This window comes from Mastigoproctus giganteus, chromosome 9 (assembly GCF_048544385.1).
Source record: "Mastigoproctus giganteus isolate SK-2022 chromosome 9, ASM4854438v1, whole genome shotgun sequence".
NCBI classification, from domain to species: Eukaryota; Metazoa; Arthropoda; class Arachnida; order Uropygi; family Thelyphonidae; genus Mastigoproctus; species Mastigoproctus giganteus.
This window is the reverse complement of record NC_143583.1, coordinates 91,428,065-91,451,233: the sequence shown is the minus strand read 5'-3', so window position 1 is coordinate 91,451,233 and position 23,169 is coordinate 91,428,065. Positions and strand designations below refer to the sequence as shown.

At 39.0% G+C, this 23,169-nt stretch overlaps 1 protein-coding gene across 1 annotated transcript in view; it reads left to right on the top strand.

The window, feature by feature from the left end:
* LOC150080537 (tight junction protein 1-like) overlaps positions 1–23,169 on the top strand; it is a 489,733-nt gene that overhangs the window by 39,045 nt on the left and 427,519 nt on the right. Inside the window, exons 2-3 of the mRNA XM_090380724.1 lie at positions 22,185–22,389; positions 22,717–22,840. Coding sequence (XP_090236850.1) covers positions 22,185–22,389; positions 22,717–22,840 — 329 coding nt within the window. The remainder of the gene's footprint in view (positions 1–22,184; positions 22,390–22,716; positions 22,841–23,169) is intronic.

Below are 23,169 nucleotides of genomic sequence, written 5' to 3'. Positions count from 1 at the left end.
TTTCTATGCCCGAACAATGTAGTATGTCAGGGAAAAATTAATCATCTCACCCCCTGGTATTGAATTTAGATACGAACTCCTTAATTTGATTTGAGCATATTTTAATTAACTTAATATTATTAAGTTAATATATAACTAGTTGATATATAATATTTAATTTCAAAGATTCTGAATATCTGACGCGGGTGTTTGACAATTTTCGCTTTTGCTGTCAAAATGGAATGAAGTTATTCGAGTTTCTACTGCTAGGATCATTAGCCTGTTAAATAATTAGCCTACAAGTATATTCTCTCGTCTGTCAAAGTAGGGAGAAAAACAACTGACAGCTCATGGTCATTCATTTGGTTTCCCACTCAGTGAGTAACCTCAACTGTCTGTTTTTTTTTTCCTGCTATAGTTGGTTGTTTTGAAATAGCACCGAGTTAGTTAAAGCCTTATGCATAGAAAAAGCTTTTAAATTGGGGGGAAACCACCGATTTAAAAGCTTGATATATTACAGAATGTGTTTATCGAGATGCTTTCCTAAGTTTCGAAAATAAAATATAAAAACTCCATTTTGAAGTTTTTGTATTAATTTTTAGTTTTGAAGAAATCTTTCGGTTGGTGTCAATACTATTTTAGTGGCGCATTTTCCTCGTCGTTCGACCTGAATGTCTCGCCTCCTCAGTGCTCTTTTAGCAGTGAAAACACACGGAGGTCATAGGATGACGAATCGGGTCTATAAAGAGGATGGAAAAGAACGTCTCACCCCAGTTTACTCAATGTATTCGCATTCAGATTATTTATGAGTGAAAACGGGCATTGTGAAGAAAACAAAACTTCCAGTGGACAGCACTGATTGCAGTTGCTTTCCTCACTTTTGCGTTTCGTTGTCATACTTTCGCGATTCTCTTGAATGAATCCCAAACGAATACTGAACACCGTGCTAGACAAAAAATTCCAGGCCATTTCTTAGAGAGAAAAATAATAATAATGCGTGTTCCATCGAACTAGAAACACGAGAAGACTCCACCTGATTTCGTACTCACGTGGGTTCCCACGACAACGAATAGATTACTATTTTATTGGGTCTAGATGCAGTTTTAACGAAATGCGTCAACCACCTGTTTTTATTTATTTATTTATTATTTTTCAAAATCCTGGTCAATTGGAATCTCCCTCATACTCCTCCCAAGAGGTCATTGGACTTTCCGGACATTGTAAAAAGCAGCGGTGTCATTTAAATTAGCGCACGCTTGAGTTCTCTTTGGAGCTTTGCTGTAAAACGGTACACGTGGCAGTTGAACAACATCTGGTAGTGATATTGTGTACATGTGTGCGTTCTTCATAGATTTCTAGTTCATTTACAGAGGACGTCATGCAAGGCCAACGAAAGAATTTCTTCACTTCTTATTTTGGCATTGTCATTCTCAACGATCGTATCAACTGACAGCGTGCTTCTAAGAACGTGCGCTGACACGCGCATCTTTTCGCCACTTCGCATTTCAGAGTTGTTTATTTTCCGAAGCGGGCAAATTTGCAACACCACATTTTTCATCACCGCCATATTTCCTTCGACACGTGTTTTTCAGAGCCTTAAATTACCATCGCATTCCAACGGTTTTGTATCATAATACTGCCTAATATTATTTTTCTTTTTGGACGTACAAATGACAGGACTTTGCCTCGCCAGTCAGCAAAAGAATAACCCTTGTCTCATTGTTCTTTAAAAACTTGATATTTCTCACCACGTTTTCTTTCTTCAAGAAAGGCATGTTTTGGTCAGGGTTACTGGACTTTAAACCAGCAGGACCAGTGGTTGCAAACAAGATCAGTCAGATCTGTCGATGGAAACAGACGGGTCTGTTTCGAAATAGTTCCACTGGCTGTATGTTGAACGCCATTGAATAAAGTATGCAATAATATTGTTTAGTTTCAAAGACACGAAAGTGGAAAATTAAATGTTAAAATTTAATCCGTGAAAATATTGAATAGGGAAAGTGAATCTTTTAAAAGTATAAGCACGTTTAATTCATTTCAATTATCAAACTGGATTATAGTAAACTCAATCCCAATCTGCTTTTGCTTCAAATTTTTGGGCCAAAATTGGATTTTTTAGTTTTTATCAAATTCTTAAAATGTAGTGTATTTTCATAAAAGTTAGGATTTACAATTGCTTTATTTATTTACTTCTTATCAGTATATTCATATATATTATTTTTAAAATCTTATGCAACGAAAACGGTGTGCATCTGTAACGGTGTGTGTTTGTGAGATAAATATTGTTTCTTACTCCTATTCTGAAGCTTATACCTTCTTGTCAACCGCTTTGTAAAGTGCAAAACGATTGTTTGAAAAGTTAGCCTGCTTTTCCTCTTCCCCCCTCTCCTCAGTATGTGTATATGTTGTCAGGGTATCATCAACCAGGTGCATCCAATCATGATACACATGCTGGGGGTAAGCAGATGTTCGCATTTTCAAGGCCCTTAGTAGCTCAGTGAAATCTGCATTTCCCTTCGCTACTTCACTCTGTCATTCAAGCAACCTTTCCTCTTTGTAATTACGGCTGAAGGTTCTCGAAAGCATCCTTCCTCCAGTTGTGTTTAGGAGGGAACATTCTGATTATGGTCTTGTACCGGCTCACTCACTGACTAGAAAAATTCTCCAAAATTCAAACATAAACTTGAGAAAAGTACTCTCAGATTTCATTGTACGCTTCTGGTTATTGCTTATTCTTTTCCTACAGATTCCTGGTTTCTTAAACCGATAATCTGTAGCATCTGAATCTTGGCTGTGATAATGTCTTTTTAGGGATACCACAACGTGAATAACTTTTCTGTGCTTCGCCACAAAAGATTTTAACCACAATTCTGATTTGTAACTATGGTACGTGTTGCCTTTATTTATCAGGAGGGTGTTAAAAATATACACCCTATCCCCAGAATCGGGGAGAAATATCATGGAGTTTATTGTTATTTTATATATATTTATATTTGGTAAACTTTTCATCATTGGGTTAAAGATGGGAAAGTAAAGATCTTGATTCAAAACTGCATGTAGAGTCAACTGTCCAACAAAGCTTGCTACGGGCCCAAGGTTGGAAGGGGCGCAGGAATTAAGGGATTTCAAAAAGGAAATACACTTTTAAGGCGCACAAATACCTCATCTTAACTCTGTTGACCGATAAGATTCAGTTGCCACAGCAAGTAAAACACCTGCGAGGGTTTAACTCTCTGCTTGTTGCTCAGAGCATGCGTAGTGACATTTCCTTTGTGCAGGCAATTACAGTTGTACTGGAGACAATCGACCTTCAGCGCAGCTGCTAACTTTAGATGGCGCTGCTGCCTCAGCGTTTTATCTTTTATTTCAGTTAAAAGTATATTGTTACGACCTCGGAAACAGTTTTTTGCTTCGCCTTCCTGAGGAAGTTGTCAAAGTCAAACAAATAAACTTCCAGCAATTGAGGATTCAGTTCTGGGAGAAATTCTGCTTCACGGATTCGACCCATTAAAAAAAGATGGTATAAAAAATTAGCAGACTCAAAAAAAAGCTTCTAATTAGATAGATGAGACCTCGTTTGTGTTTCCTTCCTCATCTGTTCTCAAATTGGCTTCGCGTTTTCAAAGTACTACCGTCGGCCTCCTTTTCCTGCCTGTCACTACAGAAACAACTGACACACCTTTTCAAAAGTTTGCTTACTGTGCCACTGGCGAATCGTCTAATAGCTCATTAGTCAAAGAGCTCGTTTTCTTTGCGGGGCCATAAATTGTGGGTAGGTAAACGACTTATTACTGTATGCATGTAATTTTGCTTGGCAATACTTCTTCTTTTCCTCTACGCAAAGTATTAAATTAACAATAACTTATTTAACGTTTCTGATTTAGCAAATTACTTATTACTTAAATACTCCATTAAACAAAGTAGAAATCCTTTTTTAAAGACACTAACACGTATGCTCATAATGTGCTTTCCTGTAACCTATACCAATAACTTGTACCTACAGTAAATGGGGAATTTATTAGCAGTACCACTCCCTCACACGGCTGCTTTCGTTGGTAACGCAGTGGGAAAAATCACTGTTGTCATACACTGACTCATACTGGAAGTATTTGTCATTGGGGATGGGAGTGTCTTTATGTGTAAGGGACCTACTTCGCTGTTGGGATAATCGATTTCGAATAAGGGTTCACATCTAACATTTAAAGTCATAAAAGGAGAAAAAATACGCTTATTTTTCACGAGACCGATTAACTTGGCCACAGAGTGAATAAAGCTATAAAAATTCCTACTGTCCCAACAGGATCGAACCCATGTAGCACCACACGGTACGAAAGAACAGAGATCGTTGGCGAATAACAAATAATAAAAGTATACGACTGATACGTGGCATTGAAGCGAAGTATTAAAAAAGGAATCCAAGCGAGAAGAGGAGCAGGCAATCTATGTTGGAGTTGGTGCCAGTATAAATGAAAAGAAACCATTGGTATATTCTTAAATGATCACAAGGAGATTCATAGACACATTGATGGTAGATTAACCGTATTAACAAACGAAGTTAACAGGGTTATAGGGTGAAAAGATGAACCCCGGAGTGAAAGATAACTGCATGTATTCTCGATGGATGAGCTACTTATACAGTCAAAACTGGAAAGTGATGGTAATGTACATTTGTAGAAATGTAGAAACATGTTATTTTTAATGAAAAAGGCAAGACGGAAGTTCTGTGCGTTAAGGTTCAACTCATGTGTGAGCAAACTACTACTCGACGTTGGCAGACCGGAATGGAGATCGGTAAAATATAGGATAAATGAATGAAAGATCGCTATGAGACAGGATAAACAGAAGACTGCTCTCGGAATGTTCCTGCAGCAGAGTGAAAGGAAATGAAGACCCAAGATACATCTACCAAAAAATAAATCATATATTAATCGAAAAGTCTCAACTAGGAATAGTGTTTATGATATTAATCAGACTTTAACGAATTAATTTTTATATTAGAAATTAAGTAATCGATGCGTTTTGGCAATGATTACCCGACATTTTAAATTAGGATTTATAAGAACCACACTGACAGTTGAAGCTCCGGGTATACGTCATCAAATCTGGACGTAGGCGTATTTTTCTGATATTCTTTGACTCTTTTGACAGAAAAATTGGACGAAGTGATATAAATGAGAGATATAAATAATAATAATAATAATAATAATAATAATAATAAAAAAACATGTTCCTGGGAAGAGAATTTATTGATTAAATAAACTAGCTGCTGAACATTAAACTAGCCCCTTATTTTTGACCTTTGTCATACTCATATCTTTAATTTGGTAATAAAATATTTTTTGAATTTAGACTGTATTGAAGGATATTTTGAGAATATTTGTTTTCATCTAGACGGGTACACATAAAAATGCCACGGTTCGAATCCTGTCAAGGATGCGAGAAACTTTCTCATCCGTGTCAGTCAGTTGGCCTCAGGCGAGAATAGCAAGTTCTTTCTCTCCCTTCCGGAAACCCGGGTTTTTCGGCAAACCGACCAGAGAACACACGAAATTTATGAATGTAATACACACAAGGATGAGGTTGTTCTCTGGTAACCATTATATGACATGTCAAGGATGCGAGAAACTTTCTCATCCGTGTCAGTCAGTTGGCCTCAGGCGAGAATAGCAAGTTCTTTCTCTCCCTTCCGGAAACCCGGGTTTTTCGGCAAACCGACCAGAGAACACACGAAATTTATGAATGTAATACACACAAGGATGAGGTTGTTCTCTGGTAACCATTATATGACAGCTTCCTTCGATTAATCGAATGAAATCATTTCATTCGATTAATCGAATTATATAATCGATATAATTATGGTATGATTCGATACAATCGATCACTTCATTCGATTATGCCCATCACTAGTGATGGCATTAGTTTCACGCGGATGATCGGATCAGTTCTGTTAGTCCGCATTTTTAAATTGCCAACCCGAGATGCTTAAAAGCAAACGGATAACGATCATTATGAAGAGAGCAGTTGAAGGGCACGCTTAAGATTGGACCAAGATGCACTGTTCCTCATTAGGAATCGAGTAGTTATGTGGCTGCATGCTGATTTTATGAGGGTTCTTACAGTGGCGCAGCAAAGAAACTTGACGCCCACGGCAATACCTCACCCGAAACTGCGACGCATGCTAGAATCCTCGCACATTTATTGTAAACGAGGTGTCTCTACTTGGCTTCGGCCTTGGGGGTCAGTTCCTCCCTACTCCTCCTCTACCCCACCTCCTCCTCGCCGCTTGGCTATCTCTGCGTCCACACAGGCCTACTTTTCGTGATTTATTGGTAATCTCCGATTTTCTAGCCACGACTGCATTCCGAATGATGTTTAAATAAACAAACAGATAGTAATAATATAACTGCATTTCGAAAAGTGTTGCAAAGATTATGACAGGGGAGTCTCTCTCTCTCTCTCTCTCTCTCTCTCTCTCTCTCTCTCCTACCGAGGAAGGAGAAGAGTGACTGATTGTTGTCACACCTGCTTGTTTCAGTCTTCTATTTTTGTTCTTTTAATTGCTATTCTAGTACAGTCCATTATTCTTCTCTTTCCCTTCCCAAGCGCGTACTGTAATCCTGAACCCTTTCTCGTGTTTGTAGTTGTTTGGAGCGCAGTAATTTTACCCCACCCGTAGTTCAATGCCCTTGCCAAACTGCCTATAACTGTAGCACACTACTGCAATGACTCGATTAATTTTTGCCAGAATTCGATATTATGAGGGCCTTCTTCTAGTTGAAGGGGATGGGAGGTTAGCATTTCTGTTAACTGATTTTTGTTTGCTGGAAAGTGTCAGACGCTGGGATGGAAAACGCACTCACGCTCACAAACGCAACCTTTATTCTTGTTCTGTTTCCAAGTTATTTTTGGAGTATACGCCCTGTACAGGAATTTTCTCTGACAGGCGATCATTTAGCTGATCCAGTCTATATTTACAGCATCCCACCTGCCTAGACGTGCCGAATGAAATCACTCTTTCTTTCGTTCCTTTTTGCAGAAGACCTGTTGGCCACGAAACTAATGATTCAACTCGCGTTCTTTCTCGGCAACGTGATCTGTTTTCCTTCCTACCTCGTGACAGCTTGAGTAAGAGCCCCCGAGACGGGATCAAGATCGTTGACAGAAGAGAACAACTTGAAAGTAATTATATCGTCTTAACGCGCTCAACAACTGTCCTCTGTCATTTCTGGAAGCTTTTCCCAAGGCAAGGCCGACCGAAATTATTGGCGAACTTTCTACACATCAGTTTTGTATCCCATCCAAGTTACTAGAGGAGAAGAGAGTAAGGAAGATTTCGTTTAGGCGCCGTTTCATCTATTTAAATCGACGTTTAGTTGCGCAAGTTGTTTCGCATGATTTCAAGGCGTCTGGTAATTTCATTTTTGTGACGTGCCCGTTCCTTTACTGCAGTCGCCAATGGGTTGGGGACGTCTGAATGTCGGGAGCTTAGCCGACATCTCGTTCAGCGACCAGCTGTTCATCTCCTGGGCGTTGAACTCTCCAACGCCTTCTTGTTGGTACACAGAAGTCAGCAACGGGCAAGCTTCTCTTCTGGCGTATTAGATTCGGTGCATGCGTCCTGTCCTGGTGTCGTGTACCTGTGGCCTATTTGTACTTGTCCGTTTTGTAGAGTAGGCTAAGCGACCGTCGCGCTCCCACACTGCTGCGTCAATTTGCATCAAGTGGCGTTAAGAAAAAGAGAGAAATTTGTCTTGGTGGGAGTTAACAGTGCGGGGGAAGTGGATCTACCTACAACGGTCTGCTGTAGCTACCAAACTGACCTTGGAGGAACTTGCTGCTAGGAGCGTTTGGAAATAAAATATCACAAATGATCGTCTAAGTATTATTAGAGTACACCATTGCGGGTTTTTGTTATTTTAGTGAAAATACACTCACTGTCCCAAAGTAATACTAAGAGGTGGCAATTCGGCTACCATTCAAACTGAAAAAACAGAAAGTATTGTGGTCAGTCGGAAAATGTTAAGTGGTCCTATGAATAAAGCTATTTTCTTCTAAAGTAGAACTTGGTCTGTTAGTGCAAGCATACTGAAAGAATGTGGTCTGTGGACCGCATGTTGGGCAATTGTTCCAGGATGACTCGTTGGTACAGCATTCTACTGTATGGGTGGGACAATGGCACAACAGTGACTCATCCTATTCTTTCATCACTCAACAGCCAGTTACTTACTGCGTACCAGCTAAATAATAGGTAATATGTATTACCTCCCATCATCTTTCACACGCTTTCATTTTCATAGCTTTTAAAATCAACGCCATCTTTTTTCTCAAGGTCGTTTGATCTCAATTGACTTTAATATTTTAGTGAAATTTCATTTATGTTTTCTGCCATTTGCGATGTTCCTCTTGCCCTTTCGTACCCTTTGCACAATTCTTTCAAGCTCTCTCCTTCCATTCGTTAATTCTGTTAATTTTCCTAGTATTAATTTTCGGACCCATTGCTCAACTCTTCTAGGCCTTCACAGATAGATCCCTTTTGTACTTCTTTCGCTGTCTCTACAAGCAACAATTTGCAGGCTGTTCTTTTGTCATTTCCTCTCAAATGCATCGATTATGACGGTGAATAAAAGTCTGTTCGGAACTTATCTCAGATGCAAATTAACGTCCTCTTGTTATCTGCGTTCCTGCTCTACTGGTTTCCTTGTCCTCACGAACCTTCATCTGCCCTTGTTTACCGTGATACAATTTTTCTGAAATAAAACTTGCAGCGTGGGATAACCTGTTATTCTCCAAGTGTTTTTCTTGAACGTATCTCATAATATAATTACATAAATTGGATCTGTGGTTTCTTTGTAAGAGACGTTTCAACGATGCTTTCATTTTGTCTCTATTTCTTTTGCGGAGCCCCTTAGTGAATCTCAGATTTTTAAAAAGATAGGTACTTTAAATTATGTGAATAATAATCTGCAATTGTCTTTTTATTCTATATAAGAGAATAATTCTAAGTTTGTTCCTCACTAAGCATAAAATTCTTTTCCACAGCATGGTTTCTATTAGGAGAGCAATATTATTATAAATAAGTAATGGAGTAAGAGCACGAGGAATTTTTAACTCAAACTGGTTATCTATATCAGCTATAATCTTTCATTAAAACAAATGAAAGGAAAAATCAGGTTAAGCAGCAATAACCAGGATAATTAATTACTTTAATTAATTACTTTTAATGAACATTGACGTACATTTAGTATGCATGTATACTTTCGTTCGGAAGAGGTGTTTATTTTTAGTGTAAGGCTGAAGCAATTCGTTTTGATTACAATGTGAGATTCATTTTAATTATTAAAATTAATAAATTGACATTATTAAATGGCATTTTTTAACAAAAAAAAAAAAAAGAAATAAAAGCCGGCCGCTTAGATTAGGTTGGTGGGAGTTACAAGCTACATTACACCCGTAGACACAGGGAGGGGGCACTTATCTATAAAGTCTGGTGTAGAGTTTCTCTGGATTTCTCCTTCATACCAGCGGTGTTCATTCTTCCATTACCAATGGCAAGTGGGGTCCAAAGTCTCCTTCGGATGTTTGCCCTTAGACACATGTATCGTCGGGGGGCTCTATTCCTAACAGTGAGGGTACAGTCATTCGCTACATTGAAATAGATTTTATTTCAGTTTTGCCCTTGTCAAAGCTAAAGTTCATTCTTGATGTCTTTTGTTGGTAAATACCAGAACCTCATTAGTGACAGTCCCAGTAGTTGTTTCACATTACAGATCGCATCTTTTTTAAAGGAAGTGAAGGAATGAGGGGATTTTTTCGAAGGCCGTTCTTCACTTTGTCAATCATCATTAATTACGAACCCCCTTCTTTTAGTTTTGCCTCATAAATGTGTGAAAATTAGTCCATAATCATGGCCGGATTCAAGTATAAAAAGCGGATTTAGAATTCTCATGACTATGCATCTTCGTATTCCTGCTGTCTGTTAACAACAACAACAACAACAACAACAACAAAAAAAAGTTCCGAAAACTAACTAATCAAAAAGTGCCCTCTATTATCAGCAGTAGATTTCATTATAATAGGAGTCATTATTCCTGGATCATCATCAGCCATTTTCAATCCACTGCAGGATGAAGGCCTCTCCATGGTAGAGAGATTAAGACAAATAAAGATCTTGGAGTGAAATTAATCAAAAAAGAAAGGAATGAAAGAGGAATCTTTTTATATTTCCTATTTATTATTCGCGCATCTCCATTGTCCAGCGCTACTGAGCTGAGTTCTTCATTCATAGCAGATGATGTGAACAGGATGTGTGTTCTACAACTGGCTCACGACAATGTTTAATGGCATATTGAGCATTTCCGGAGAGATTCCATTCACAGAAGGTGTTCCATGTTTCCTAGGCAACGTGGGTTGAAGTAGAATGTTCCGTGCAGTCAAGGTTACGCAAACATTTTTTTTTTTTCTTTTCTTTCCACTCTTAATATCTGTTCTGTGATTCTCTCAGAGTCCTCCCCCCACACAAATGACACGAACAGTCCCAAACGGGATATAAATAGACCCCGATAGTCAGATCCTGATATTGAACATAACTTTACGTTGCTTTTAATCGGCATCGTGAGTGAGGGATAGTCCATTAGGGGTTTGTTTGCATAGCTCGTCTCCCTCGAGCTAAAAAAAAAAAAAAGGCACGAACTGGGAGGCCGGCCTCTCGTGGTTATGCGTGTGTGAAAGTGCTAGGGGGACTTCTGGAACAACTGGGGGAGGCTGTTTTAGGGAGCAGATTCGTAGTTAGAATTTCTTCACCGCCTGACTCAACCGCGGCAATAAAAAAGAAAAAAAAAAGCATTCAAATTACGATTTGAGAATTTCTGTGGAGTCATCCACATACCAATGATGAGAGGGACATTTAACTTGCATTAAAGCAGTTTGGAACGCTTTCGAAGCTAATTTTAGTTGTTGAATTAATTCCTTTCATGTCATGTCATGAACATAGAATTCATTTAGAGATGATTTTATGGTACACAAGCTGTAACTATTGCTGTAAGGAGACTTTATGTGCGGGGGGGGCACTCTAGAAGAGTGCTGGATCGGGCAGTACATACGGAAAACGAAGATTATTATCTTCGCAGCCGTTTCTACCTAAAGATAAGCGTTATCGTAGTGTTTGGGACATTATCTTTCGGATGAATTGGGATTCGCGATTTTTCGCATTGGCAACGAAGCAAAGGACAGTACATTGGTGCTGCCATCTATCGAGTAAATAGTGAACATCGAAAAATTTTATCTAATTTTTTTTACATTTTTACAAAAAGAAGTACGTAGAATAAACTAATTTTTTTAAGAGAATTTTTATATAAATAAAAATTAAATTTTTGAGTGTCATTAGCTAACACTGAGAGAAATGTATTAGCGAAATATGACGAATTTTTCAGAATTATAAACTCGAAACTGTTTTTAAATTTTATTCTGACACAATTTTAATGAACACCGAAAGAGTTGCTTTTCTATCTTCAGAGAAATCCTTGTGTTTGTGAAATCATCTTCGTTAGTTGTATCGAGTTTTTTAGCGCTTCTAGCAGGGCCGTGCAAATGGGAGTTGCGGTGGATGCGCCGCACCAAAGCCCCCGATCTAGGGGGCCCCCAATCGAGAGACATTTTTTGTCTCAACGGAAATGTTTGGATAGCAAATTGAGTGACCTTGAGTCGCCTGCTGTTTTTCTCCATTCTATAATCGATTAACTAAGAATATATAAAAGTAATTGTTTTCACTACACCGCATACTCAACTCCACGTTTTGCAACATTTTGTAATCAATAGCGCGTGAAATTCAAAGCACATTTCATTCTGCTCAGGGAAACAAACATAATATCCAGTGCTTCACAATAAACGGGATAGGGATGGCCTGTGTGATATGTATAAGTAAAATAAATAATTACCAGGTTTCTATTAATCCGAATTTATCGAAGTTTGGGAAGGCTCGAAAAATCTGTCTAATAAAGCCAAATATAAAATTTCATGAAAATGTATTCACTGAAAGTCTAGTTGTTACATGAGGACGGACGGACGGACAAACAAAGGAATAATAATTACGGGATTTTTTATTGGTCTGACTTTAATGAAATTTACGATGCGTTAACATATCTTTAAAAAAGAGTGAAATATATACACTGTGCTGCCACTTTATTAGGTACACCTACCTAGTAGCGTGTTGAGCCACCTTTAGCTTTCAAAACAGCCCGAATTCGTTCAGGCATGGATTGAACAAGATTCTGAAAACGTTGTGCAGGAATGGGGCACCATGCAGACACGAGTGTGTCACGCAGTTCCTTGAGATTCGACGGAAGTGTAGGCCTTCAGCGAACAGCCCTTTTGACTGAGCGGGCTACTGTAGCAAAGAAAAGTCATTGTCATGTTCCTGGAACCATTCCATAGTGATTCGGACTTTGCGCACTGACGCATTATCCTGCTAGAAGTAACCATCTGACTGAGGATAAACTGTCAACATAAACGGATGCACTTGGTCAGCAACGATGTTTAGGTACGATGTGGCATTCAGACGTCAATCTATGGGTATCAATGGACTCAACGTGTGCCAAGAAAACATTCCCCACACCATAACACTGTCCCCACGACCTTGCACAGTAGTCGTCAGACATGACGGGTCCATGGATTCATGTTGTTTTCGTCAAATTCTGAGCCTTCCATCAACGTGATACACCAGGAACTTCGACTCGTCAGACCAAGCAACTGTTTTCCAATCCTCGATAGTCCAGTGCTGGTGTTGCTGTGCCCACAGGAGGTGTGCTCTCTTGATCTTCACTGATAACAAAGGTACGCGCTGTGGCCTTCGGCTGTTGTAGCCCGTTTGCGACAAAGTGCGACTAGTGGTCCGTTATGATATTTTGTTCTGCGCACTAAGGTTGTATTCTGACGTGTTGTGTGACATTATGGCCCCTCTGTTTGCTTGCACAATTCTAGCCATCCTCCTCTGACCTCTAAACTGTGGTGCGTGAAAAGTTCAGAACTGCCGTTTCAGAGATGCTTTGTCCAGAATGTCTTGCACCTACTACCATGCCACGTTCGAAGTCCGTTAGGTTACTCCTTTTCCCCATTCTTGCTGCGGTTTGTACGCTTAACCGATACTAGAAAGGTTGTTCTGCTGTATTTACATCAACAACTGTGGTCATGTGACTTGCAACGTTGTGGGACAAACCATTTGTGTGCACAGCAAGGGTGTACCTAATAAAGTGGCAGCACAGTGTAAATTGTTGAATATAAATATAAATTGAGTCAAATATAGATTGTTCAACATTGACACATGTTCTGGATATAAAGTTTTTCACGATTGCAGGGTCCAAAATTAAGACACGAATTAAAGGAATCTTTAAAGTATTAAGGAAAGACGATTAAACTATAAACTTTCCTATCAAGAAGATCCACGGACAAGTACATGACGAGGTTCTCCCCCCCCACTCCCCAAACATCTCATTGGCACCTTCTCTGAAAGGGATACAAAAGCCATCCCTTTCATCCTCAGAAAGTGCAGTCATTTATCTCAGCGATCTACCGTCAACAACAATTGTTCTGTCAATGGCTCCTATTCCTCACGCCCATGATCCTGATTTTATCTGGATACTGTTTACAGATGAAGCATGTTTTGCGAGAGATAGATTCATCAACTCACATAATCTGCATGAGTGGGCTGAAGAAAATTTTCTTTTAACACGTAGTGTGGGCTGTCGATGATCAGTCAATGGGCTACGCGTTCTACGACGGCGAGCCAGTCAAACCTACCAATCCATTTGGATGGTTTTGCCGAAATTGCTTGAACTTCCTTTCCGAACAAGGCGTGACTTATTTATTTTTATTTTCCCCCCAAAAGAATGTTTTACACTTGTACTTCTGAAACACTGTATCTGTATCACAAATTGAACGGAAGTTGAAAGTGTTCTTTTTTCTTTCTCCCCCCCCCCTCTATTTTTCCTTTGTTGCATTAACCGGCCTTTATTCATTCACGCAAACTCTGACTGCAAAGCCTGCCAGATTTAGGTATAAACCAAATAAATCATAGCTCGGTGACTCGCTCTTTCCTTTTATTAGTTTAAAAATCTACAATTAATTATAAATTGGGGTGCCTCCTGATGTGGCCCTAAGCCAAAGCAGTTACATGCTTTGGCTGAGAACCTCTTGGCTAAATCCAGCGCTGATTTTAAATATCAATATCAGGAATCGACTTCTGTTTCAAAAAAGAGGAAAATCAGTTTTTCCCTCTACATAAGATATTTCGTACATATCTTAGTTAAGATTTAATGTTTTTTTAATGTCTCTTTCGAAAAAAGACTGATCAGTTTGTATCCTCTGGCGAAACCTTCATCCCTCCCACCGGCTTATTTGCGGACTCCTTGGAGTCCGCATACTGTTGATCTCACCTGTTTGACGGTGCTGCCTCATGCTGCCATCTACCGGATATAAATGCACTCGGATTTTGCTGCTTGACTACAACGAAATCCGCGAATAAATAAAACGTTTTTTATTTATTAATCGATACAAACAATGGATGTAAAATAAATAAAGAATAAAATAAATTTAAATTTATAATTTTTTTATGAAAAGCGTGTTTATTTAAAGATTATTAAAAATGAAGATTTATTTTAAAAAAAATGCAATTTTATTTCCCCGCATATTCTTCCCATTTCTCAGTACCCCACTTTTTCTAATATTTTATGCTGTGCAGCGTGGGACGAAAAAGAATGGAAGCTACTTTAAGCTGCAGTTGCTTAAAATCATCACGAGGACGCCATCAATGGTCCTGTTTTTCTAAATCCATCCTTAGTTGCTCAATCATACCGCAGCAGCAGCAGTTGCAAAAATTTATTCAGTTCATGGAATAGTCTCGAATTTCTACCATGACTTGGTAGAAATTCAACACTGTTCCATCAACCGATTGAATTTTATCCAGAAGGAGGGGAAACTACAAATTCTTTCCCCCATTTCGTGGAATTATTCATTTTTCGACGGATCCTTTCACGTTAAGGGTACGCCGTTGGTTTTTTGGGGCCCACATGTTGTTTTTATGAAGCACTTTTTTTTAACCAAATTTGGACAAACCATCCCACTAATCTGGACGAAGCGTATTTTATTTCAGTCTTTGAGATTAAATGTATTAATGTATAAAAGTTTGCTTATAGTTCAAATTTTACCAAATCTGTTCATTTGCACTTGTTCTGAAAGATAGAGGGGATGAATTTTATGAACTTTTTAAAGGAGAGTTAAATTTATGAAATTTTTAAGGGAGGGCAAAGTATACAAGTTTGAGAACCGCTGATATACATATACACTGCTGTTCAAAGAAAGTTCATCACCCTTCAAAATTCTAATTGTCGTCCGAATAACGTAAGTATATATGGCAATATTTCTTACAGATTACATCAGATAAGATTGACACGCGTAGGTGATGTAATATTGCATCACCTTTCAGCTATATAAGCACGCTCTACAAAAGTTGTAGTCATTCCTTGTTTGTGTCAGGATGGCGAGTTACGTGCAGTTGACGCCAGAAAAAAGAGTTGCTTTACGCGAAGAAGGATGGGATGTTCTTCCCGTCGTATTGCTTATAGAGTGTCTTGTAATCAGTCGACAGTGAGTAGATTTCTTTCCAAACTCAAGAATACTGGTTCTGCTGATAGGATAAAAGGAACCGGACGCAAACGAGTCTCTACGCCAAAACAGGACCGCGTTTTGAAAAGCTTAAGCCTTAAAAACCGTAAAGCTTCTTCATCTGAGCTGAAAAGAGAATGGGAAGAACAAACAGGAGTGGTAGGGACTGCAGTAACAGTCAGAAGACGCCTCTTCAAAAATGGACTTGTAGCCCGTCGTCGTAAGAAGAAGCTCCTCCTCACACAAAAAATGAAAAAGCCCCGATTAATTTGGTGTAAGGAGCATGTCAAATGGACCCCCGAGCAGTGGAAGTCAGTTATTTTCTGGGATGAGAAGAAATTCAACCTGCATGGCTCAAATGATTCGCCGTAAACGTGGTGAAGAATACCATCCAGACTGTATGGTGTGTACAGTGAAATTCCCTACCAGCCAAATGATATGGGGGGTGCATTTCGTATCACCTGCAGGTTATAAAAGGTTCAATCTGGCTGCCAATGGATGGCTGACTATATTGGAAGGCAAATTGCTGCCAACCATTAGAGACCATTTCAACCTATTGTGCCAAGTAACCCGAATCTTTCAGGACCACCTGCTCCTTGTCATCGGGCGAAAAGTGTAAGTAGGCACTTCTGCAGTTACTTTAGCTTCGTTTCTGCATTACAGGTTGGACAGTAATGTGTTTACATTTGTTACAGGTGAAAAAATGGTTGGAAGAACGGTCCATCACAACTGTTAGATGGCCAGGAAACAGCCCGGTCCGACCTCAATCCTATAGAGAACTTTTAGCATCATGTGGAATCTGCAGTTGCCAGAAAGAAACCAAAGACCCTTCGTGAACTTCAGGAAGCCATAATTCGTGTTTGGAACCACGAACTATCAGTTGATTATCTTCAGAAATTGATCTTGTCAATGCCTCGACTGTGTGCTGCTGTCATCAGGACAGAGGCGGTTCAATTAAATATTAGTTTGCACCTGGTGAATATTTCATTCTGTTTTCCATTTAAAATGATAAACTGAATCAAATTGGGGGCTTCTGATAACATTTCAGCCATAATTGTCGTGTTTACCAAAATTGTTGTACAAAGGTTGCAAATGCTCATTTTGGAATAGTTTGAGAGCACCTGTCAAATATTAATTAGCTTTGCCTTAACTGTTAATAAATATCCTTTGTTTAAATTTGTGATGCTAGTCATTAATGTAACATACCATCGCGAAAAAGGGTTAGAAATGTGAAATTGCTAAGTGATGCACTTTCTTTGAACACCAGTGTATAATTTGCTTCTCTCCCTCTATCCGTGACGCTCTTTGAACTTGGGTAACTCAATGACTAAACAAACGTTTGACCCGATTCCTTTTGCAATAGGTTTTATTTAGCAGTAAAGTTGAAATAAAAAATGGATATAATAAAAAAATTCTCATAAAAATTTTCCTACCGATTTTGAAATCCTGAGAATTGATTTAGTCCCCTATGAAACTCATCTGCCATTTACTTTGAACAGCAGACAATTTCTTAGCATTTGTCATCACAATCAACAAATCTCAGAGTCAGACTTTCAAGCCGTGTTTGCTCATGGACGACTTTACGTAGCAGTTTCCAGGTCCACATAATTTTTGTGCAATAATTGTAATTTTTTTAAAGGATGATATAGTTATCCATGTAAAAAAGTATCAAATTGCATTTTTAGTCGTTTTATTAACCGAGTCCGTCCCACTTCCACCTTAGATAGCACCGAAGGGAGCAGAGGGAGAGGCTACCTCAATATTAATCATTATTTCTGAAGAAACAAAGATTAATATCGAAGAATTAATATTTCGAAATTTCTAGTATTTTACCATTTTTTATTTATTGTACTATGAGGTCCGAGCCAGCCTTCCTGGCAACCCAGCAGCCTATTTACAATGCTGTAGCGCTGAACAGTGTTGATGTACAATTATTTAAGATACCCTCGTAGAGGGTCAATGTGTTCTGAATGCAATGTCTATAAAGATATCTGACACTATAAAGTCCCAACATAAGGTGTGATGATCTCCAAGGATCCAATTGACAGTTGTAGATCCACCATGAAGATTCAAAATGAGTAAAAGTCCAATTCAAGAAGTAATTATCTAAACCAGGAATTGTGGTCACAATGAAGAAGTCAACTTTTCCTCAAATCCTGAACAGTCCCAACAGTACAGCAGTTAAAGTAAAGTGGAATACCTCAATCAGTCTCCACGTATAGTCTCTGGAACTACAATAACATCGCAGCATTGAGGAAGCAACCACAATGCAATCCAACAGACTCATCGTGGTATGTTAGTAAAGAAAGTAAGGGAAGATAAATAAATGAGGTAAAATGTATTGTAGGGATGTGTCTATCTCGTGAACTAGTTTTCATAACCTTGTAAAAACTCGATGCTTCTTTCCGAGATATTGGAAGAACAGTGGCGAAACTACTACAGTGCCATGTCCGCCACCACTGTGAAGAGCTGAAGAGTCAGAAGAGCTTGACGATCAATGAGGCATGGTGTTTTAGATCACGCGAGTATTGATCCGCTTGTGCTCTGGGTAGTTGCGGGGGCATGTATATACACTGGAGTCAAAAAGTTAAATTACAACCAGTATTTTTTCTAACATTAATAAGTAAATTTTATATGATATTTTAATGTAATTTAACACGATAAATCCAAATCCGTGAACACATCAAACAACAGCCCCACTCTGGAATCGACCGCGGTATAGAACATTCGATTAGGCTTTTCTCTTTCGTAGAGAGGAACGTGTAAGATGGTGGGAAAGTGGATGAGTATTAGCAAGATTACGGCGCAAGAGTCGCAAACTGAGGCAGCTTGAGTGTTAAATGTATATAAAAAATTGTAATTTCAAGATTGTGTCAAAGACGTCAGTAAAGAGAAGAGGCTCGAAAGCAAGTTCAAGGTTGGTCGAGAGTTAGAGTGTCAGAATAACGGCTTTCTTGCACTAAGAGCGAGACGCCATAGAAAAATGACAATCAGGCAGACTTTCCAATGATCTGTGGTTCCCTTGCCTCATTACAAGACGAGCCTGTTTGACTTTATGCAGACAACACCGAAACCAATAACTTACTGCAATGACAACAGTCCACCAGTTGGCCAAATTTTCGTTTCAGATGAGTCAAAATCAGTCTTGAAAGTGGTTCTCGACCTTTTCTTACACAGAAATCAATCAAATAAATAAATTACCGTTTATTCTTTAGACAGCCGAGGCCAGAGAGGCTATATTTATTTACTTTATAATCCCCAGCCCTTTACATTTTTTGAGGGTGGAACCTTGCCTTCTCAAAGGCATAGAAATGTTTTTGCATCTTTGAGCCCCTGCACGAAGCTTTTCAGAGGTACCGAATTCATTCTCACGGACAATAATTCTCCTTCAAATCGTTAGTTGCAATGTTAAATACCAGAACCCTTCATTTACTACAATCTGTTCTTGTGAAACAATAGGATAAATTAATAGAAGGCCCTAATAGGCTTCTAAACAGCATGACAGCTCCTTTGTCTCGTCCTAAATGCCTAAATTGTGCAGTACTAGCCCTTTCGTTTTGGGTAGTCCTGGTCTCATGATTATGCTTCATTTCCTGAAAATAGTGATATTTCTTTTCAAACGCAAAATAATTGAGACTTAAGATGGCACTCTTCCACGAAACCCACACTGGGCCGAATAAGCCTAGATTCGAATCTAAACTTTTTTCACAACGTGGCTGAGTTAGTCGGTCTCAGATGTGGGTTTCATGGTTTTATCTTCCAGAAGATCGAGTTTTTCATCCAGCAAACAAGCAGATAAACCACAACATATTCACAATTTGCAGACACGATATGCTGACGCCTCATAGCCTTAGTTGCTCTGTCGCTTAACACACACCACTCAAGAGGTTTCACCAATTTTGCGAACCGACAAGATGGATTTTTTGGTACAGATGAATAATAATTAATGTGAATTGCATAAGATTAGAAGAATTCGCTGGATAACTTAAGATCTAAAAATGTTCTTTGAATTCTGATCTGTAAATTGCATGTACTGTATTCCATGGTCGGTTTTCCTGTTTTGCTGAATGAAAAATCCAGAGTTTCTCGGAGGCAAAACCATACAACCTTCCCTCAAGATGGGAATATTTAGCAAAGTCCTACAAATTGCCCAATGAGACTTCCAACGAGTTATTTATAACAGAAATTTAACTTATTTATTATCTCGAAGTGGATTAATTAAATAAATAAATAGAAATGAAGTAATCGAATCAATAAGTTGATGAAAGCCTTGCCTTTGTTTAATGATACAATCTTATTTCTTGAACAACTCTAAAAGTTGTCCATGTTTTGTTTTGTTTTTTCTTTCTTTCTTTCTCTGATGAAATGGCAAGTTTACGAGCAATGAGCAACATTAAATTAATTTAATAATTAAATGTTCAATGTTGCAATTGGACAACGGGTAGCTCGACTGAGCATTGTATTTTTAACTGTCAGACAGCAGCTTGTTATGATTTCTAATGAGCTACCCGCGAACACAAGCCCAAACACCCTGCAGGTCATTCCGAAGTTATTTAAGTTTATAATTACTAGTTGGGACGAGGGTAATAAAGACCATTCGATACCAAAAGGTTCGCCGGGTGTTTTATGGGCTCCAGGAAAACGGAGAAAAACCTTAACCAGATAACGCACTTCAAGGCAAGGACTTCACTTAGGATCCAAAAGGAAGGAAAAGTGCCAATTACTGCCTAATCTGTTCTGTGTACAGAGGGAGACTGCAACAGCACGGGGAAAATTCGAAATTAGATTCCTATGATTTAATTGTCCGCTTCGGGTTACTGCAGGTCTGCCGTCGGCGGTTGACTCCGCCTGATTATGTTCCCTGGTTGAGGTGGTGATGTTTCGCGTTATGAGGGTTGTCACGTGGTACCGAATGAAAGATCATATTTCCGCCTATAACTTGGACGAGCCACTTCAGGATCAAGAACACTCAATCATCGGCATAATTAAACACAGTTTTTGTAGTCATGGCAACGCATCTTTGGACCCTTTCTCTAAATTGACTCGCTCTTTCATGTCGTGGAGAGGTGTTATTATGGGAGAGGTTATACCGCACACATCCTCCTTATTTTTTTTTTTTTTCTTTCTCTCGCAAGTGAACTGAAATCGATCCCTTAGAAATTCGAACCGAAACCTTGGCGCACAGTATGATGTTTTTACTGAGGCATGCACTTATTTCGTCCGTGAATCTTTTGTAGAGATTCGCACCATTCTGTAAAGAGACCTTCTGTGGCTGGAAGCGATAGCGAAAGCCATTAACAACTTCAATATGTTTATATACTTAGAAAAAAGTATAATTACGATGCTTTTGGGGAAAGGTATGGTGTTCTTCAGTGTGCAAAGGAAGGTAACATAAATTTCCCGAAAGCTTTTTGATTGTGGTATTCCAATTTTAAGCTTGTTTTATTGTTCAACAACTTAGAAAAGTTTACTGTTGAATCGTAACTTTTTTTGGGAACTTCTGGAGATCACCGATCTCTGCAGAAACAAAAAAAACACCAATGACCCTTCGATTTTTCTAAGGATTCTTACGTTAACAAGGGCCACCTCATTTTGCATGACTTGTTCCCAAATCCCACACATATTTTACACTATCTTCTTAAGAATATACGGACCCCCCCCCACGTTCGTATACTTTTGAGAAAACAGTGTAGTTAATAACGTTGGTAGTCACCAACACGAACCGGGCGTATACAGAGAAGGAATTGGCATACAGGTACGTGGGAAACACCAGAGATGCCAACAGCAGCCATGGGGATTACTATAAGGTGTATTTGGGGTTGTGGGTTGCCACGTGAGTAAATTTCGGTATTTCTACAGCTGATCGTTTTGGCGTTCGGAACAGGGACAATTATGAAAAGATGGAAGACCGGGGGCAGTAAATCATCTCTGAAGATGTTCCTTTAAAACTTGACATTGGAAGTCTAGTTGTCAACAAGGATGTCTATAAATAGTTGTCAACAGTATTGTCCATAAATATCTTTTTTTCTTGGAAATTTTTGGAACATCGGCTATTCAGGCCATTGCCACACTATGGCCTGAGTAGCCGATGTTCCAAATATTCCTAAAGAAAAAAAGAACAAATGCGTATATTATTCTTGGTTATACGGAACCCCACATTATACCAACTAATGCAAATCGTGTGGTACCACTAGTCTTCCGATTCTGTACAATATTTCCTTGCACTTTCAAGCACGATAATACGCTTGCAGATCTTAATTCCAACTGGCTGCTGTCGTGAACGAATGCCTTCCATTAAAGATCAAAATGTTTTACGTTAAATGTTTCACACGTTCTCAATTTCTTTAAGAAACATTCATGTTCTTGAATTTAGTTCAAGTTTCTAGTATCCGAATACTTTTCTGACGATATCAAAAGTAAGTGAACGTTGAATCCATTTTGTTGGAATCCACGTAAGTCTAGGACATCAGTGTTTTTTTTTTTTTTTTTATGCCAAAACACGTGCATGCGCTGTTGCAATTCTGAACGGGTGTCTTCTGTTTCTCTTCTAGAATTCCTGACGGAGGACAAATCTTCTAACCAAGCCTTGAAACTCGGCCTTGAACTTGCTTTGAAAGAGCGCAACGCGGTCCTTCGAGAGAACGCCGTTGCCGTCCAACAGAAGATTAGTGCCCTACGACAGTACAGCGAAATGAAAAACGAGAGGGACAGGGCCATCGCCAGCCTCGAGAGTATTTCTCCGAAAGGAGGCAACAGGTAAGTGACAGCCTTTCTGAACATTCACATTTACGTCCACGGCAGCTTTTGTATAAGCAAACTACTCTCCTTTCAAGAGTAGGCAACGTATCACTGATGGGTAAACAGCCCACAGTTGGCTACCCGTCCGGTATTTATTTATATTTTTTCATTTTTAGTTATTAGTCACACTCAACAACCATTTAGTTCTGTCCAGATGCTCTCCAAAATTCCCCTCTCTTTCGCATTAACACTTAGCTCTTTGATTCTGCTCTGTTCTCGTCCACTTTCATTTTTATTTTATTCTATGTTTAGTTTTCTCATAGTTGGTAATTTTTATCATTCAAGGGAAGCGGATGGAAACGGGGTGCCATCTTCTCCTTGTCCCATCGATGGCGAAACGTCCTCTCCAACAAAATGGCCGGAAAAAGCATGTTTCACGGAAACTTTTACTGAACCAGTAGAAGAAGTGGTGAGTGAGAAATTTTATATTTTTGACTCAGTATTTATTCCTTACATTTATCACGCCTTTTCACCGATATAAACTACGTTGCTTCCAAGTTCCCATGACAGTCATCACTTAAGGCGAGCTGACACTTATTAGGTCCCAAGGAGAATAATTTAACAACAAAAAACCCGTTATGGTACAAGGGGTTTGATTTAAGAGCTGAAGATCAGCAGTAAAGACAAAGGATGTCTGAATGACATCCATTGACCTCAAGTTTTCAAAATTGTGGATAATGCCTATGTTTTTTCTTTGGTACACACAATACTATCCACTACTACAGTGCTAACTCGCCA